At 35.1% G+C, this 22,194-nt stretch overlaps 1 protein-coding gene across 1 annotated transcript in view; it reads right to left on the reverse strand.

Moving 5' to 3' along the window:
* The window catches only part of LNPK (lunapark, ER junction formation factor), a gene marked incomplete at its 5' end in the record, with an annotated part of 83,375 nt that overhangs the window by 33,004 nt on the left and 28,177 nt on the right, over positions 1-22,194 (reverse strand). Inside the window, 3 exon segments of the mRNA XM_079710491.1 lie at positions 14,466-14,517; positions 14,600-14,683; positions 21,097-21,137. Of these exon segments, the coding sequence (XP_079566617.1) occupies positions 14,466-14,517; positions 14,600-14,683; positions 21,097-21,137 (177 nt within the window).

A 22,194-nucleotide genomic window follows, 5' to 3' on the forward strand; every position in this document is an offset into this window, starting at 1 on the left:
AATAAATGGAAACTCTATCTTCCCAGTTACTCAGGCCAAAACACTGAAGGTCACCTCTGAGTCCTCTGTCTCCAACCCAATATCCAATCCATCAGGAAATCTTTTAGGTTCCAACTTTAAAATATATGCAGAATCTTAAACCACCTCTTATGTTACTAAACAAAGGTTCAAGCCACCATCAGCGCTTTCCTAGATAACTGCAAGAGCTTCGTAAGTACTTTCCCTGCTTCTACCTTTGCTTCCTTTGCAGCCTCAACAGTCACCTTCCTTTCAAAACATAATTTAAATCATGTCAATCCTCTGCTCAAAACAAAAAACAACATTTTTTAAAAATTGAAAACTGAAGTTCTTACAGTGGTCTACATTCTACAAGACCCCACATGATATGACCCTTTGCTACCTCTCTTACTGTCTCTCCTACTGTTCTCCCCATTGTTCAATCCAGTCCAGCCATATTGGCCTCCACGCTATTTCTAGAGTAATCTGGGCATGCTCTCTACTCAATCTCTGCACTTACTGATCCTTCTGTCTGGAATGTACTTCCCTTAGATATCTGCATGACTCATTCCCTCACCTCTTTCATGATTTTAATCAAATGTCACCTTATCAATGTGGCCTTCCCTGACAACCCTATTTAACGCTTCAACCCACCCTCACTCAAGACAGTCCCTATACATCATCCTTTCTTCATTTTCCTCTATCTAACACTATACAGATAAACTGATAGATAAAATTGTCTACCCCCACAACATGCACAAAGGGAGATTTATTTTTTTGTCTCTTTTGTTTTACTACTATGACCTCAGGGTGTAAAACAATGGCTGACAGCACACACTCAATAAACATTTACTGGAAAAAACAAAAACAAATGAATAAATCAGAAATTAGTACATACAAGTCAAATTTATTCCCATATACCAATTAAAACCTTAAAAAGGAGGTCCTCCCCAAGGACTGAGGAGTCCAATCCCATCACTGGGCTCCCCAGCCCAGGGGTCCCACACCAAGATGAGCCCCCAAAATGTCTGACTTTGAAAACCAGCAGGGTTCACATTATGGAGAGCCAGAGGGCTGCAGGAAACTGAGACTGCTCTTAAAGGGTGCAGGCAAAAACACACTCAATTTGAATTCAAGCAGAAAGGCAGCAGTGTGAAAGGTGCCAGGGTCAGACCTACTTGCCGATCTTAGAAAGCCTCCTGCTGGGACTCCCCCTGGGGACTGAGATGTTGGCAGCAGCCACTTATGTGATCTCATATTGCCTAGATGACACCAGAACTAGCAGGCACGCTCTGGAATCCTCCCTTGAGCCTATTAGCACCAGGGGCCTGCCTCGCCTACCAGTGTGCTCACATCAGTTGCCTGTCACTGAGCCTCACAGCCAGATGTGCTGGGGGGCCTGCACCGCCCACCAATGTATCCCCCGTAATAGCACAAAGCAGGTCCTCTCAGCCAGCTGGGCCCAGGGGCCAGCCCCACATACCAGCAAACCCACGGCAGTTAGCCCCGCAACAACAGAAAGGCACACACAGCCCACACAGGATACACCCCTGAAGCATCTGGCTCTGGTGGACAGAAGAGAGCAAGTGCCTGGGCCCCACAGGACACCACCTACATAAGACCACTTCTTCAAGATCAGGAAATGCAACGGGCCTACCTAATACAAAGAAATAAACACAGAGAATGAGGCAAAGTGAGAAGACAGAGAAGTAAGTTCCAAATGAAAGAACAAGACCAATCTCAGAAACTAAATGAAATGGAGATAAACAATCTATCTGATAAAGAGTTCAAGGTAATGATCATAAAGATGCTCACGAAACTCAGGAGAAGAATGGATGACCACAGTGAAAACTTCAGCAGAGTAAGAAAGTACTTTAAAAAATCAGAGCTGAAGAATACAATAACTGAGATGAAAAACACACTAGAGGGAATCAATGGAAGATTAGATGATACAGAAGAATAGACTAGTGATCTGAAAGACAGAGTAGTGGAAATCACCCAAACTGAACAGAAAAAAGAAACAGAACTCAGAAAAATGAGAATAATTTAAGGGACCTCTGGGACAACATCAAGCATACTAACATTCGCATTACATGAATTCCAGAAGGAAGAGAGAGAGAGAAAGGGGCGGAGAAGTTATCTGAAGAAAGAATAGCTGAAAACTTCCCCAGTGTGAGGAAGGAAAAAGACATCCAGGTCCTGGAAGCACAGACAGTCCCGAACAAGACGAACCCAAAGAGGTCCACACCAAGACACATTATACTTAAAATGTCAAAAGAGAAAGATAATGAGAGAATCTTAAAAGCAGCAGAGAAAAACAACTAGTTATACATAAGAGAGCCCCCATAAGACTATCAGCTGACTTTTCAGCAGAAACTTTGCAGGTCAGAAGGGAGTGGCACAATATATTTAAAGTACTGGAGAAAAAAAGAAACAACCAAGAATACTCTACCCAGCAAGGTTATCATTCAGAATTGAAGGAGAGGTAGAGTTTTATACACAGCAAAAGCTAGAGGAGTTCATCACCACTAAACCAACCTTATGAGAAATGTTAAAGGGACTTCTCTAAGTGGAAAACAAAAAGCCACAACTAGAAATAAGAAAATTCTGAAGGAACAATCTCACCACTGAAGACAAACATATAGTGAAAGTAGTGGCTCAATCACTTATAAAGCTAGTAGAAATGATGAAAGGCAAAAGTAGTAAAATCATCTATATCTATGTAGTTAAGGGATACACAAAATAAAAGGATGTAAATTCAAAACATAAAACATGATGGGGGGCTAAAAATGTAGGGCTTTTAGAAAGTGTTTGAAGTTAAAACAAGATCATCAACTTAAGACAGACAGCTATATACATAGGTCATTATATATGAACCTCATGGTACCTAAAACAAAAACACACACACAAAACAAAGGAATCCAAACATAACATTAAAGATATTCATCAAATCACAAGGGAAGAAAGCAAGAGAACAAGAAAGAAACAAAGAAGAACTATAAAAACAACCAGAAAACAATAAACAGAATGGCAATAAGTACATACCTATCAATAATTACTTTAAATGTAAATGGACAAAGTGCTCTAATCAAAAGACAATGGATGGCTGAATGGATCAAAAAATCAAGACCAGGACTTCCCTGGTGGTGCAGTGGTTAAGAATCCGCCTGCTAATGCAGGGGTCACAGATTCAATCCCTGGTCCGGGAAGGTCGCTCCCACATGCCGCGGAGCAACTAAGCCCATGCGCCACAACTACTGAGCCTGCGCTCCAGAGCCCGCGAGCCACAACTACTGGCCCATGCGCCACAACTACTGAAGCCCACGCGCCTAGAGCCCGTGCTCTGCAACAAGAGAAGCCACTGTAATGAGAAGCCCATGCACCACAATGAAGAGTAGCCCCCACTCAACGCAACTAGAGAAAGCCTGCACACAGCAACAAAGACCAATGCGGTCGAAAAATAATTAATTAAAAAAAGAATACTAGCAACCAAATTGAACAATACATTAGAAAGAGCATAAACCACAATCAAGTGGGGCTTAAACCAAGGATGCAAGGATGGTTCAATATCCACAAATCAATTAATCTGACAAACCACGTTAACAAGACAAAAGATAAAAATCCTGATTATCTCAATACATGTAGAAAAAGCATTTGACAAAACCCAACATCCATTTATGATAAAAACTCTCAACAAAGTGGGTATAGTGGGAACATACCTCAACATAATAAATTCCATATATGACAAATCCAGAGCTCAGACTCAACAGAGAAAGCTGAAAGCTTTGCCTCTAAGATCAGGAATAAGACAAAAATGCCCACTCTGATCACGTTTATTCAAAATGTACTGGAAGTCCTAGCCACAGCAAGCAGACAAGAAAAAGAAATAAAAGCATCCAGGCTGCTGCCAGTGTCCTTGTCCTCCTGCCACCTCCTGCCTCTGCAGGAGACATTCCAACACTAGCAGGGTGTTATAGACTGGAAAAGTCCTGGTTTAAAAATAAAGAGATTAGGAGAGGACAGACAGCAGAAGCAAGAAGAACTACAATCCTGCAGTCTGTGGAACAAAAACCACATTCACAGAAAGACAGACAAGATGAAAAGGCAGAGGGCTATGTACCAGATGAAGAAACAAGATAAAACCCCAGAAAAACAATTAAATGAAGTGGAGATAGGCAACCTTCCAGAAAAAGAATTCAGAATAATGATAGTGAAGATGATCCAGGACCTCAAAAAAGAATGGAGGAAAAGACTCAAAAGATGCAAGAAATGTTTAACAAAGACCTAGAAGACTTAAAGAACAAACAAACAGAGATGAAAAATACAATAACTGAAATGAAAAATACACTAGAAGGAATCAATAGCAGAATAACTGAGGCAGAAGAACAGATAAATGACCTGGAAGCCAGAATGGTAGAATTCACTGCTGCAGAACAGAATAAAGAAAAAAGAATAAAAAGAAACGAAGACAGCCTAAGCGACTTCTGAGACAACATTAAATGCAGTAACATTCGCATTATGGGGGTCTCAGAAGGAGAAGAGAGAGAGAAAGGACGTGAGAAAATACTTGAAGAGATTATAGTCGAAAACTTCCCTAACATAGGAAAGGAAGTAGCCACCCAAGTCCAGGAACTGCAGAGAGTGCCATATAGGATAAACCCAAGGAGACACACACCAAGACACATAGTAATCAAATTGGCAAAAATTAAAGACAAAGAAAAATTATTGAAAGCAACAAGGGAATAGCAACAAATAACATACAAGGGAACTCCCATAAGGTTAACAGTTAATTTCTCAGCAGAAACTCTACAAGCCAGAAAGGAGTGGCATGACATATATAAAGTGATGAAAGGGAAGAACCTACAACCAGATTACTCTACCCTGCAAGGATCTCATTCAGATTCGATGGAGAAATAAAAAGCTTTACAGACTAGCAAAAGCTAAGAGAATTCAGCACCACCAAACCAGCTCTACAATAAATGCTAAAGGAACTTCTCTAAGTGGGAAACACAAGAGAAGAAAAGGACCTACAAAACCAAACCCCAAAAAATTAAGAAAATGGTCATAGGAACATACATATCAATAATTACCTTAAATGTGAATGGATTAAATGCTCCAACCAAAAGGCACAGGCTCACTGAATGGATACAAAAACGAGACCCACATATATGCTGTCTACAAGAGACCCACTTCAGACCTAGAGACGCATACAGACTGAAAGTGAGGGGATGGAAAAAGATATTCCATGCAAATGGAAATGGAAAGAAAGCTGGAGTAGCGATACTCATACCAGATAAAATAGACTGTAAATTAAAAATGTTACAAGAGACAAGGAAGGACACTACATAATGATCAAGGGATCAATCCAAGAAGAAGATATAACAATTATAAATATATATGCACCCAACATAGGAGCACCTCAATACATAAGGCAAATGCTAACAGCTATAAAAGAGGAAATCGACAGTAACACAATAATAGTGGGGGACTTTAACACCTCATTAACACCGGAGGAAAGATCATCCAGACAGAAAATTACTAAGGAAACACAAGCTTTAAATGACACAATAGACCAGATAGATTTAATTGATATTTATAGGACATTCCATCCAAAAACAGCAGATTACACTTCATCTCAAGTATGCATGCAACATTCTCCAGGACAGATCACATCTTGGGTCACAAACTAAGCCTGGGTAAATTTAAGAAAACTGAAATCATATTAAGCATCTTTTCTGATCACAATGCTATGAGATTAGAAATCAGTTACAGGGAAAAAAACGTAAAAAACACTAACACATGGAGGCTAAACAATACGTTACTAAATAACCAAGAGATCACTGAAGAAATCAGAGAGGAAATCAAAAAATACCTAGAAACAAATGACAATGGAAAAACTATGACCCAAAACCTATGGGATGCAGCAAAAACAGTTCTAAGAGGGAAGTTTATAGCAATACAATCCTACCTCAAGAAACAAAAAATATTTCAAATAAACAATCTAACCTTACACCTAAAGTAACTAGAGAAAGAAGAACAAACAAAACCCAAACTTAGTAGAAGGAAAGAAATCATAACAATCAAAGCAGAAATAAATAAAATAGAAACAAAGAAAACAATAGCAAATATCAATAAAACTAAAAGCTGGTTCTTTGCGAAGATAAACAAAATTGATAAGCCATTAGCCAGACTCATCACGAGAAAGAGAGGACTCAAATCAAAAAAATTAAAAATGAAAATAAATTTACAACAGACACCGCAGAAATACAAAGCATCCTAAGAGACTACTACAAGCAACTCTATGCCAATAAAATGGACAACCTGGAAGAAATGGACAAATTCTTAGAAAGGTATAACCTTCCAAGACTGAACCAGGAAGAAATAGAAAATATGAACAGACCAATCACAAGTAATGAAATTGAAACTGTGATTAAAAATCTTCCAACAAACAAAATTCCAGGACCAGATGGCCTCACAGGTGAATTCTATCAAACATTTAGAGAAGAGCTAACACCCATCCTTCTCAAACTCTCCCAAAAATTTGCAGACAAAGGAACACTCCCAAACTCATTCTATGAGGCCACCATCACCCTGATACCAAAACCAGAGAAAGATACTACAAAAAAAGAAAATTACAGACCAATATCATTGATGAACACCGATGCAAAAATCCTCAACAAAATACTAGCAAACAGAATCCAACAACACATTAAAAGGCTCATACACCATGATCAAGTGGGATTTATCCCAGGGATGCAAGGATTCTTCAATATACGCAAATCAATCAATGTGATACACCATATTAACAACCTGAAGAAGAAAAACCGTATGATCATCTCAATAGATGCAGAAAAAGCTTTTGACAAAATTCAACACCCATTTATCATAAAAACTCTCCACAAAGTGGGCACAGAGGGAACTTACCTCAACATAATAAAGGCCATATATGACAAACCCACAGCAAACATCATTCTCGATGGTGAAAAACTGAAAGCATTTCCTCTAAGATCAGGAACAAGACAAGAATGTTCACTCTCACCACTGTTGAGTTTTGGAAGTCCTAGCCATGGCAATCAGAGAACAAAAATAAATAAAAGGAATACAAATTGGAAAAGAAGAAGTAACACTGTGACTCTTTGTAGATGACATGCTACTATACCTAGAGAATCATAAAGATGCCACCAGAAAACTACTAGAGCTAATCAATGAATTTGGTAAATTTGCAGGATACAAAATTAATGCACAGAAATCTCTTGCATTCCTATACACTAATAATGAAAAATCTGAAAGGGAAATTATGGAAACACTCCCATTTACCATTGCACCAAAAGAATAAAATATCTAGGAATAAACCTACCTAGCGAGACAAAGACCTGTATGCAGAAAACTATGAGACAATGATGAAAGAAATTAAAGATGAAACAAACAGATGGAGAGATGTACATGTTCTTGGATTGGAAGAATCAATATTGTGAAAATGACTCTACTACCCAAAGCAATCTACAGATTCGATGCAATCCCTATCAAATTACCAATGGCATTTTTTACAGAACTAGAACAAAAAATCTTAAAATTTGTATGGAGAAACAAAAGACCCCGAATAGCCAAAGCAGTCTTAAGGGAAAAAAACGGAGCTGGAGGAATCAGGCTTCCGGACTTCAGACTATACTACAAAGCTACAGTAATCAAGATAATACGGGGCCTTCCCTGGTGGCACAGTGGTTGAGAGTCCGTCTGCCGATGCAAGGGACACGGGTTCGTGCCCCGGTCTGGGAATATCCCACATGCCGCGGAGCGGCTGGGCTCGTGAGCCATGGCCACTGAGCCTGTGTGTCCGGAGCCTGTGCTCCGCAACGGGAGAGGCCACAACAGTGAGAGGCCCGTGAACCGCAAAAAAAAAAAAAAAAAAAAAAGATAATATGGTACTGGCACAAAAACAGAAATATAGACCAATGGAACAGGATAGAAAGCCCAGAGATAAACCCACGCACATATGGTCACCTTATTTTTGATAAAGGAGGCAAGAATATACAATGGAGAAAAGACAGTCTCTTCAATAAGTGGTGCTGGGAAAACTGGACAGCTATATGTAAAAGAATGAAATTAGAACACTCCTTAACACCATATACAAAAATAAACTCAAAATGGATTAGAGAGCTTAATGTAAGACTGGACAGTATAAAACTCTTATAGGAAAACATAGGAAGAACACTCTTTGACATAAATCACAGCAAGATCTTTTCTGATCCACCTCCTAGAGTAATGGAAATAAAAACAAAAATAAACAAATGGGACCTAATGAAACTTAAACATTTTTACACAGCAAAGGAAGCTACAAACACGATGAAAAGACAACCCTCAGAATCGGAGAAAATATTTGCAAATGAAGCAACTGACAAAGGATTAATATCCAAAATATATAAACAGCTCATGCAGCTCAATATTAAAAAGACAAACAATCCAATCAAAAAATGGGCAGAAGACCTAAATAGACATTTCTCCAAAGAAGACATACAGATGGCCAAGAAGCACATGAAAAGGTGCTCAACGTCACTAATTATTAGAGAAATGCAAACCAAAAGTACAATGAGGTATCACCTCACACCTGTTAGAATGGGCATCATCAGGAAATCTACAAACAACAAATGCTGAAGAGGGTGTGGAGAAAAGGGAACCCTCTTGCACTGTTGGTGGCAATATAAATTGATACAGTCACTATGGAGAACAGTATGGAGGTTCCTTAAAAAACTAAAAATATAATTACCATATGACCCAGCAATCCCGCTACTGGGCATATACCCAGAGAAAACCATAATTCAAAAAGACACATGCACCCCAATGTTCACTGCAGCACTATTTAAAATAGCCAGGACATGGAAGCAACCTAAATGCCCATCGACAGAATGGATAAAGAAGATGTGGTACATATATACAATGGAATATTACTCAGCCATAAAAAGGAACGTAACTGGGTCATTTGTAGAGATGTGGATGGATCTAGAGACTGTCATACAGAGTGAAGTAAGTCAGAAAGAGAAAAACAAATATTGTATATTAACGCATATATGTGGAACCTAGAAAAATGGTACAGATGAACTGGTTTGCAGGGCAGAAACTGAGAGGGAGATGCAGAGAACAAACGTATGGACACCAAGGGGGGAACGTGGCCAGAGGGAGGGGGGTGGAGTGATGAATTGCGAGATTGGGATTGACATGTATACACTGATGTGTATAAAATTGATGACTAATAAGAACCTGCTGTATAAAAATATAAATAAAATAAAGTTCAAAAAAATAATAATAAATAAAAATAAAGAGATTAGGAGCAGTTGCTCTGCTGACTTGCTGTATAAAAAAAAAAAAAAAAAAAGCATCCAGATTGGAAAGGAAGAAGTCACTGTCACTATTTGCAGATAACATGATATTGTATATACAAAACCCTAAAGACATCACCAAAAAACTTTTAGAACTCATTAATGAATTCAGGAAAGTTGAAGGATACAAAATTAATATATAGAAACCTGTTTCATTTCTATTCACTAATAACTAGCAGAAAGGGGAAAAAAAGAGAAAACAATCCCATGTATAATTGCATCAAAAATAATAAAATAGTTAGGAATAAATTTAACCAAGAAGGTGAAAGACCTATACTCTGAAAACTATAAGACACCGATGAAATAAATTGATAATGACACAAATAAATGGAAAGATATACCATGATCATGGGTTGAAAGAATTAATACTGTTAAAATGTCCATACTATCCGAAGCAATCTACAAATTCAGTGCAATCCCTATCAAAATACCAAGGGCGTTTTTCACAGAACTAGAACAAATAATCCTAAAACTGGTAGGAACCACAAAAGACTCCAGATAGCCAAAGAAGAACAAAGCCAGAGTTACTGTGCTCCCAGAGTTCAAACTATACTACAAAGCTATAGTAATCAGAATAGTATTGTACTAGCACAAAAACAGTCACATTAATCAATGGAACAGAACAGAGCCCAGAAATAAGCCCATGTGTATAGTCAATTAATCTATGACAAAGGAGGCAAAAATATAAAGTGGAGAAAGACAGTCTCTTCAATAAATAGTGTTGGGAAAATTGGACAGCTACATGCAAAAGTATTAAATACCATATACAAAAATAAACTCAGGGCTTCCCTGGTGGCGCAGTGGTTGGGAGACTTAAGTGCAAAACCTGAAACTATAAAACCCCTAGAAGAAAACATAGGCAATAAATGCTTGACATCAGTCTTAGCAATGTCTTTTTGGATCTATCTCCTCAGGCAAAAGAAACAAAAGCAAGAATAAACAAATGGGACTAATCAAACTAAAAAGCTTTTGCACAGAGAAGGAAACCAACAACAAAACACAAAGGCAACCTACTGAGTGGGAAAAGATATTTGCAAATGATATATTGAATAAGGGGTTAATATCCAAAATATCCAAAGAAGATACACGACTCAATATCAAAAAAACCAAGCAATCTGATTAAACAATAGGCAGAGGACTTGAATAGACATTTTTCCAAAGAAGACATATAGACGACCAACAGACACATGAAAAGATGCTCAATATTACTAACTATCAGGGAAATGCAAATCAAAATCACGATGAGATATCACCTCACACCTGAATGGCCATTACCAAAAAGACAACAAATAACAAGTGTTGGCAAGGAGAAAAAAGGAACCCTCATACATTGTTGGTTGGAATGTAAATTGGTGCGGCCACGATAGAAAACAGTATGGAGCTGGCTCAAATAATAAAAATAGAACTACCAGAAGATCCAGCTATTCCACTCCTGGGTTTCTATCTGAAGAAAACAAAAATACTAATTTGAAAAGATATATGCACCCCTGTGTTCATTTCAGCATTATTTACAATAGCAAGTGTCCACCCATAGATAGGTAAAGATGTGGTATGTATTTATGTATACAATGTAATATTGGAATGTATACAATGGAATATTACTCAGCCATAAAAAAGAATGAAATCTTGCCATATGCAACAACATGGATGGACCTAGGGGGTATTTTTTGCTAAGTGAAATAAGTCAGGCAAAGAAAGACAAAAACCAAATGATTTCACTTATATGTGGAATCTAAAAACCAAAACAAAGGAACAAACAAAACAAAACAGAAACAGACTCACAGATACAGAGAACAAACTGGTAGCTGCCAGAGGGGAGGGGAGTTGGGGAATGGATGAAATAGATGAAGGGCATTAAAAGGTACAAACTTCCAGTGACACAATAAATAAGTTACGGGGATATAATATAGTGTACAGCATGGGGAATATAGTCAATAATATTATAATAACTTTGTATGGTGACAAATGGTTACTATACTTATTGTGGAGATCATTTTGTAATGCATGTAAATGTTGAATCACTATGTTGTACACCTGAAACCAATATTGTATGTCAACTATACTTCAATAATTTTTTTTTTAAATAAAGAAAAACACAAGAGATAAAAAAATGGCAGGGGGGGCATGAGAGGCTGGCAGTCAGGTTAGTATTATGTTCAGTAAATATTTTACTCTTTTTAGTGCTAAACCTAAGCAAATCAAAGAATACTATTCTCAAATTTTATAATCATTCTTAGTGTAATATATATCATTTACACATAAATAATAAAAAATAAAAGAAAGGTATCTACTACACATGAATCCAAGTTCTGGTTCAGAAAACATGCAAGAGAGCTAGTAAAATAAGGACACCGCAATGAGATTCAGTTTGGAGAGCCACATACATATATACATACATCCTTTAGTATTTTTTTCCCTTTTCTATTATTTAAGTTCAGAAATAGGTGAAAGAAACAAAAAGGAAAGAAAGGGAGAGGGAGAGAAGAAGGTGCTGGGGAGAAAGGGAGGAAGGAAGGAAGGAAGGAAGGAAGGGAGGGAGGGAGGGAGGGACTGACGGACTAACAATGGTCCAAAGCAAAGAAATAAAGACAATTTTAAACTCACAGAAACACAGAACTTAAACATAAATAAAATACATGACGAAGTCACCTATAATAACAAGATCAAATTAAACAAGGAACTAAATTATAATTCTCAAAAAGTAGAATAAAGTTGAGATACAGTTTAGAATTTTTTTAAATAGGGAAAAAAATTCCAAATATCAATTAATATCTACAGACCCAGAAAAGTTAGGAATATTAGAATAGTGTACCTCAGAAGAAATATTTTTAAAAAATAGGTTATAGGGCTTCCCTGGTGGCACAGTGGTTGAGAGTCCGCCTGCTGATGCAGGGGACACAGGTTCGTGCCCCAGTCCGGGAAGATCCCACATGCCGCAGAGCGGCTGGGCCTGTGGGCCACAGCTGCTGAGCCTGTGCGTCCGGAGCCTGTGCTCCGCAATAGGAGAGGCCACAACAGTGAGTGCGAGGCCCGCGTACCACAAAAAAAAAAAAAAAAAAAAAAAAATAGGTTATAAGCTTCTTAAGGTCAAAAACCATATTACATTCATCTCTCTATACATACATTCTTTGAAGTGAATGATTCATTTATATTATAGCTAAATGTTAATTCTCCCTAAAAGAATATCCAAAAGCAGTGCTGCAGGAATCCAAAGTAGAGAGACTAGAAATGGTTTTTCTATAGTTACAATATGACAGCAGAAGACAAAAATTGGGGCTTCAAAAGTTTCTAAGGAAAGGTAAGTTTAGATTCTTAAAGGAACTAATGTTGCCTAATATTAATAAATGCTTAAGAATGTCAATAAAGGGCATCATACATCTGTTCTTTTTCAATAAGAAAGAACAGATTTTTGTTAAAGTAACAGCAACAGCTTTCTGCAAAATATCACATTTTAAAAATATATTCACTAAGGTTATTCAAGAAGCACTTTTGAAAAGTTACTACCAGTCATACAAGTAAAAAGTATAGAAACCTGGCCTGCAGGCCAAAAAAAATTTATAATTACTAGTAAGAAGTATAAATTATAGAAAAATTTAAACTGATTATGAAAGTAGGTGTTACATTGCAAGTATCTATGACTAATTTTCTTTTTTTCGGCAGCACAGCGCGGCTTGTGGGATCTTAGTTCTCCGACCAGGGGTTGAACTCACACCCCCTGCAGTTGGAAGGGCAGAGTCCTAATCACTGGACCTCCAGGGAATTCTCTACGACTAATTTATTTTAATCATATTTAAACTTTTACATAATTTTTGATAGACTTTTACATTTATCAAAAGAGCAGGCTAATATTTCTATAAACCAGAATCCTACTTATAAAAGACAGAAAACAGTGGGATTCTTCCCACATACCTCCGCCAATTAGAATACCTAAAACTATATGGCTTATTTAGTACCCATGGTCTTTGTGGATATTTATAAAAGAACTGACTTCTCGAAGTTCTAAATGTCACCCTAACTTTATAAACCAGGCTCCAATTCCAATGATTTATAAGAGTAGAAGTTGAATTTTTGTAATAGTATATTCCATATAGCAACAAAAGCCTTACAAACTACAGGCATACCTCGTTTTATTATGCTTCATTTTACTGTACTTTGGGAATACTGAGTTTTTTCACAAAATGAATTTTACAAATTGAAGGTTTATGGCAACCCTGCATTGTCAGATGATGGTTAGCATTTTTTAGCAATAAAGTATTTTTTAATTAAGGTATGTACATTTTTTTAGACATAATGCTATTACACACTTAACAGACTACAGTATAGTGTAAACATAACTTTAATACACACTGGGAAAGCAAAAAGTGTGTGACACTTTATTGAGATATTCACTTTATTGGGGTGGTCTGGAACAAAACCTGTAATATCTGAGGTATGCCTGTTATTTTATTATACTCTAGAGAAGAGAACAAAAAAGGAAGCCAATACAAACTCAAAAATATCTTTTCACATGCCAGTCTTGGGAATACTTTATGTGACCACTTAAAATAATAACATAATAGTAATGGTTTCACTAGTAATCTGGCAATATAACCTCAAAAAGAAAGAGTTAATGTTATTATATAGCAGTAATTCAATTTTTTTTCTCATTTCTAAATTATATATTTTTTTCTTTCTAACAGTGTTACTTTAGAAGGAACTCAAGTTTGACAAAAATCTTCATTAAATTCCTCAAAAAATAAATCATAAAAATGTAAGAATTTTCATAATAGCAGATATTCCAGGAGACTCTTATTTGAAGGGGGGAAAAAAACCTTACAAAATATTGGTGAAATCACTTAAATTTCAAAAGATTAAAACTAATTATATATTTAATCTCAACAGATAATAACATCTTTACTCATCAACATATTTCTATAAAATCAAAATGAAATAAACTTATTGCCATCTATTTTAAGTCATATCCCAAATTACCAAATATAAATTAACATAAAATCATCCTACATAAGTTTTTCACACTTCTATCACACTTTTGAACTCACTTGGGTAAATATGGATCTTTCCAACAGCAGCAGGAGTTTCTACAAAGTTATTTACCTTGTCCAGGTCTTGCAGTTATAGTTGCTCCAGCAGATGGCGGCTCCAACTCCTGTCAAATACAATAATGTTATTACAGTGACCTACTACAATGTGCGATTTATAATAAAATAATAGTGATATTACAGCCTTACCTTTGCTTTCTTTGAGTCTGGATCAAACCTTTCAAGAATTAATTTAGCCGTTTTATAAGTTTCTTTTTCCATGACTTCTTCAAGCTGCAAACAAAAATTTCCACAAGTTGTCACATTTTAAAACACACATACACTACTTACTTTTATAAGTCCTATTCAAAAAGTGTTCAAGTACAAGGCTTAAAATAAACAGCACATAATATATCCAGATAGCATGAAAGACTTCCACATTCAAATAACTAAAATCCAGATTTTAAAATGGCTTCTAACCTCTAATATGTTACTTGTATTTAACAGCTTTACTGCAAGGAAATACCAAATATTGCTAATTGTTTACATATAATGAGGAGAATAATTACATGCACCAACTTCAATAATGGAATGTGCAAAAATCTATCAGCCATCATTATTGGAAGTTATTAGACATGACAAGCAAATGACAGGCAATTCCTCAGATTTATTTCCTCCTAGCACTTAATGCTATTAATTTAAAGAAGGTTGTTAGCCAAGAGCTTTACAAAATAAAATCTCTGTGCCAATTAACTGCTGTCAGCATCGATTTTAGATTATTTATTAGCAGAAGCAATTAGCTTGCTGCAAAATGCAGTGAAAACTCACTTAACTGGGAGAACAGCCATGCTCTCTCATGGAATTTGCTCAAATGACTTTAAAAGCTGAAGTTCCCCCTTTTTTACTTAGATTCAAACAACTTTAGAGGGAAAAAACTGAACATAATAAGAATTTAAGTAAAGATTTTACTGAGTTCTATGCTCACACTAGGGACTGTAATTAAAGCACTTCATTATTATAGAATTTTATTTACAATGCGCTCAAGTCACTTTATGGCTTAATATGTGGGTTTAATTTAAAAAGTAATCACTAGTAAAGTATCATTTCAGCAGTTACAGCCCAATATCAGAAAAAGTTTAACTTTAGTACAAGACAGTCATAGTTATGACAAATAGCTAATATATACAATAAAAATGCTTTTGCAAAACTTGGAAGAGGACCTTTTCCTTCTCAGTGACCACTGAGAGCCACTTAGATTCATTAAATGTCATGTTTATTCCAAAGGACATTTATTTTAAAATGCAAAGCAGAGAACATTTACCAAATTAAAATACAATTTAAAATATGCTGCCACAATAGTTAATAGATTCCTCATTAAAAACTCAATATAACAATTAAGAAGTGCTTAGATGAATGATTTACTAACCTTGGTTTAGTGAAACTAAAATATTTTTCTAATTATTTCAAAATTATGATAAATTCTCCAACAAGCAAGTTTAAATTTCTGATGTAAAGAAAATGTTTGTAACATTACTACTTTAGGGTTGGGGAAAAACTTGGGATGGGGACAGAGAGAGGGCATGATAGAATCTATCCTCATATTAACATAATCTACATGAAATAGCAAAGAACTGAATCCCTGATCTCTACAAATTAATTTTTGATGGTCCAGACCAGTGCTGTAACAATAGAACTACATGTAATGATGGAAGTGGTTTATATCTGCACAAGAGAGTAGCTACAATGCCATATGTGATAAATGATCACTTAAAATATTGCTTGTGCAACTGAGGAACCCAACTGTAGCTACTTTTATTCCACTTTAAATAATGTAAACTTTAAAAGCTACATGGGTCTAGTGGCTACTTATTTGGACAGCACAATTCTAAAGTAAGACTATTGGTAGGTTTAAAAAGAAGATTAGATACAACTGTGATCTTTAAAACAATACACAAAACTCAAAACTAAAATGCCATTTTATTAAACGATTGCCATTCCTAGTACATCATTCAGCAAGTATTCATGTTTATGTTTATGTACATGTAAAGTATCTTAAATAAAAACATTTTAAAAAGCAAAAGATACAAATCCATTCTCTTTTTCTTTTACATTTACTTTGAAAAATTCTTTTTTCACGTAATAGCTTAATTAATACATATATTCCTACTACATTTTAAGTGAATAATTTGTTTTATAAATAGGGAGACATCTGATCAGTGGGAAGAATACAAACTTGAAACCATGACATCAGAAAAGATCTGGGTTCAAAATACATCTCCATTGTTAATTAGCTGTAGAGAGACTGAGCAAGTCTGTTAGCCTCAGTTTCTCCTTTTGTAGAGCAGAAACATTAACACTTTCTCGTAGCACTGTTATGCAATTTAAATAATGTAGGAGAGTCTATAACAGTACCTAACACAAAAACGCATAATCTTCAATGATACCTCAGTTATTCAGAGTGGATCTGAAACAAGCAGTGTTCTCAAATACCCACCGTATTAATATCAGGATTCAGGAATGAGAAATTGAATTCTCAGAATTCCCTAAATTACAAATTACTCTGTATTCTTCCTAATATTTTACATATTTCAAATAATAATGAATGATGTAACAAAGAGTGAATTGTTTTTCTGTGATATGAGTATACTAAAAGTTTTAAAGTTTTTTATTTAAAAAAGAGAATAATAGGGACTTCCCTAGTGGTGCAGTGGTTAAGAACCCGCCTGCCAATGCAGGGGACACAGGTTCGAGCCCTGGTCTGGGAAGATCCCACATGCCGCAAAGCAACTAAGCCCACGCACCATAACTACTGAGCCTGTGCTCTAGAGCCTGCAAGCCACAACTACTGAGCCCGCATGCTGCAACTACTGAAGCCCGCGCGCCTAGAGCCCGTGCTCTGCAACGAGAAGCCCACGCACCACAAGAGTAGCCCCTGCTTGCTGCAACTAGAGAAAGCCAGTGTGCAGCAATGAACACCCAACACAGCCAAAAATTTAAAAATAAAATAAATTAATTAAAATTAAAGAAATAAAAATAAAAAAGAATAATAAACACATGGTTGCTTATTTATTATGAATCAACATTATTTTGGCAAGATTATATATTTTGAGAACATATAAAAATTATTTCTACCTGATATAGAATTTCATCATAGAGAATACTAAAAGGGAACACTAACAAAATAAATGTCAATTTTTTTAATTTTGAAAGATAATTATACAATATTTAAATTATAACTCTTGAAATAAAATTTTAAAACACACAAAGCATTAATTGCCCTATCCAATATTCTTGATCCTTGTTTCGTAACAAATATTCCAGATGTAGAAAAATGTCTTCTGTTTTGTACTGACTTTGGTCAAATTATTAAAAGAATCTTCAATTCACAGCTTTAGGGTGCATGTTGCATTATTTAAACTCTTATTTTTTAAATGATGAAAATACTGTCTGCTTATCCTGATTTTGTTTTGCTGTTGAAATCAATATTGTTTTTACTAATTCAGATTTTAAATCATTTTCTGATTTCATATAGGAGTATTCTACAATAACAGTAACACCTCTCTCAGCATTTCTTCTGTTAAAGTATTTACAAAGACCTGTATGTAGCCTACAGTGAATATTCAAACACTGGAAAACACCAGCAGATATTACTGGGTAATATGAAAATGTAACATATGAAACTTCTAGTGAGGTTAACAGCCCCACACAGAATCACACGCTAAAATTGCCAATTTAAGGACTTATTTTGCTTCTAAAATTTATTTCATGGAATATCACTCACAGGATTTTATATAGAGTATTCTATATATATAAACTTATTAACATTTATTTGTAAGAATAAGTCACCATTAATAAGAGACAGGGCCCATAAACCAGACTTATGGCCACAAAAGCAAGACTGACTAATTAGATTGTGCCACTTCTCCTCTATGTGCTCCTGTCCTGTTGCCTGAAATGTCCACATTAACCTACAGCTCAGCATGTCAGCATTTCTTGCTCTTGCTTTCAACTGACACTAGTGGATTATTTTGAACCAGTAACATTTGTAGTGATTGTTAAGTTTTAATTCTCAGAGAATTATAATACTTCTTTCCCAGGTTCCCAATTTCTCAACCGATTTTCCTCAGGACTTGGAAAAATATAAATTGCCTGAGAAATGCCAGAAAGGAATTACCACATAGAAACACCTGTACTATTCTGAAAAATGCACAGCATTTTCATGAAGCCACTTAAAGAGGTCATTTTGACTCGAGTTTTGATGGATTTTGATTTTGAACTGTTTTGATGGGATGCTCATGGATACAAAGCGATTATCTATTGAATAGTGATATTTTTTAAACTAAAAGTTAAAAAAAAAAAATGTGAGTGGCAAAATGTACACAACCAGACTTGGGAGGTTTTTTAGGTAACTAAAGATTAATTCCTAGCTTTATTTTAGTAAGTAAATACTTACATTAAGTTCTTAGATTTAAAACATTGTTTTAAAATATTTAAAACATTGTTGTCACTCATTTTCCTTTCTAAGTAATTTAACTTTTTAATCAATTGATAATTCATGTTTATTGTTACAAATTACACTTTGACAAATTACAAATTACATTACAAATCTATCCAGATTAAAGAGAGGCATCCCTGAGGAAACCACCTTTAATAACACCTCAAGTAGTAAATACAATTTACATTCATTTTTTTAGTGAAAGAGAAGGGTTAGGAGTTGGGTACTTTTAAACTGATGGCTATTTTTCCTGCCAGCATTTTTAAAGCTATAAATGTAGAGTTAAACATCAAGGAACAAGATCAGTTTTGATTACATTTTGCTTTTGCTCAAAAGTAATGTCCCTTCTTTTTCCTCTCATTACCAGTACAATCATTAGCTAGCATTGTACTGCTTACAAATTCACCCTTAACACCTACTGTTCTAAACAAAGTATAACGCTACTACTCAAACAAAGCAGCTCTGTTAAGGGCTTGAGCAATAAACGCAAGGGACTAGTTCCCAACAGCAACAGTACTGAAACCAGAAACAATCAAGTCAATGCAAATTGTGTTCCCTAATTAACAAAATGAGTTAAAGCAGCCAACTTATTTTTCTTTAATCATACACTGCAAGAGAAATGCCATACTGAAGTATTCTGTAATATTGATGTCTCATGAACCATTTAGATATACAAAACTATTGAACCTTGAACTGAGCTTCCCAACTGTCAGACCTAGATGGAGCAGCGTTTACGCTGTGATTCCATCAAGGGCTATTAAAGAAGTAAATAGCTTGGTTTGCCCTGTCAAAGAATTTTCTAAGTCTGCTCTGTTACTCTACTGAGAGTTCTTCACCAATCATATGTTCTCTAAGATTCTGTTTTCTGTTCATGTGATGCCACTGACATTGAATCAGCTTCTCATCACTTAGAATTTTTTCATTTTCTTCTTTTTTTTTCTCTTTTTTCTTTTGTCTTCCTCCTTGTCTCTTCTACTTTAATCAATATTTCTCCATTTTGGTACAAGGCTTGGCTCTGATCAACACTACCAGCTCTTCTTTTTTTATCACACCAGCAAACCAAACCAATCATATCATAACTTCTATATTATTGAGAACCATCAGTATTTCCTCACTTTGAATTTCTGGCTGTTCCATAATGTGTAGAATGCCAGAAATATAATAAGATACAATGGAAATATTTCTACGTTTCAATTTAGGACCATCAAAAATATCAATGCAATTTTGATAAATACCTCACTGAACACTGAAGAGGCATCAAATAAAAAAGATAAGGAATCCTTTCAGAATTAAGGTTTCTTTATTTTTCAGTTACTTAAATCCCTCAGGACCAGTGTCTTTTCTTACCAATTCACAGAACAATTTTTAACATTAATCTTAACCTTCAGAATTTTTATTAGTTTCATCCATAATTGTTACTCATTGTGTTAGACTAAAATACATTAAATTGATTTTGCATCTGATTAAATTTCATTAAGTTTCCATATAACATGATACTCCTATCAATTATCATTTTTATACTTCAAAAATAATTATATGAAAGAAGTATATGTAAATTCAAGCCAAACACCAAGTTCAACCCACTTATTAAAAACTATTACATATCAACCTCTAAACATCTAGAGTCCTTCCTCTCTCTTGATCCTCCTCTTTCCAACCCATCTGAAGGATGCATTTAACTGGCCCCACAACAGACACCCATGTGATCAGAACTGCTGATAGAAAATGAAAGAAACCAAAGAAAAAATACTTTGTCTTTCTCTCTCCCCAGTTTTCTTCGGCTTTTTTTTTTTGCATGTTAAATTTGTTTTTTACAACCAATCTTCTTGATTCCTTCTCTCCTCGCCTTATTATGTCAAGAAAATCTGAGAACTGACATATGATGTTTGGTCTTTTTTTGGCCCTAATAATAAATCTGGATACCCACCTTTTTACCACTCTGCCTCATTTAATCCTCCAAAATGATTCATTTACTTACTTCTCAGCTTCCAATTGACATAGACACTCAGACTCTCAAAAGTTCACCTAACTACTTTTTCCTGTCGATCATTATTAACTAGCAAAAATATTCATAACTTAGCTTCACCATTAAACTGTTATCTAAAAACATACTTGTTCCTTGGAGAGTCATTACTTACAACATATAAACATTAATTATTCAGTTCTTAATTTATTATTTTTATATAAATTAACTTAAATAAAGTTAACTTACTATTTTCTTCTTCTGGGATTTTAAATCATCCAATGCTTCATCTAGAAAACAAGATTTAAACCAAAACTAAATCAGATATTAAGATATTTAAGATACAAGAAAAAAAATCATGTCAAATGATATACATTAAGCAACTGCAAGAAAACAGTCTCATTTTAGAATTTCTCACAGATGTGTACAGACAGAAGTCATCTCAATTTTTACCCATATATATTTTATATGTTTGCTTATATTATATATTACAAGCTCAGGAGGGGAAAAAATGGACTTTACATAGAATAAAACACGTTTCCAAATTTTAAAAGATACATATTTTTAAAACGTTTTCAGAAATATTACTTTTTATTATTTCTCCTTCCTTTCAACATCCCACCCATGTTAATTTACAAAATTAAAACCAATTCTCTTTTTATACATTGGTAATAAAAATGTTCTCTTTATTTATGAAGAAAGAAGTACATATTTTATTAAGTTATTTGATCTTCAAGATATTGAGCACTAATTAAGAAAACCTTTGAAAATCTATAGTATTATATACCTGAGGAGGGACTGGAAAGGAAGAGGATACTAATTACTTTTCAAAATTAAACTTTTCCAAGATTTGCCTGTTTAGTTAGGTTGCACTGGTGGAACATAAAGAATCATTTCAAAGAATATAATTTATGAATGTCAATATCTGCTTTACAAATTTATTTTAGATTTCTAGTTTTTCTCTAGAAATACTGAACTAGTATAAATAGGAATACTATTCCAGCTGGAAAGAAGACTTATAACTTGATTTAAACATTTTACCAAATAGAATTTAAATAACTGTTCTTAATGTTTAATTAAATTTACAAATAAAATTATTATCTTTTATTTGAAGTTCTGGAGTAGCAAACATCTGAATACCCAATTCAAATAATACTATTTACGTAAAAATCCAAAGAAATACAAACTTATGAAAAGATGATTTTACTAGGGCTTCCCTGGTGGCGCAGTGGTTGAGAGTCCGCCTGCCGATGCAGGGGACATGGGTTCGTGCCCCGGTCCGGGAAGATCCCACATGCCATAGAGCGGCTGGGCCTGTGAGCCATGGCTGCTGAGCCTGCGTGTCCG

The sequence above is a fragment of the Hyperoodon ampullatus genome (genome assembly GCF_949752795.1).
Source record: "Hyperoodon ampullatus genome assembly, chromosome: 8".
NCBI lineage: Eukaryota > Metazoa > Chordata > Mammalia > Artiodactyla > Ziphiidae > Hyperoodon > Hyperoodon ampullatus.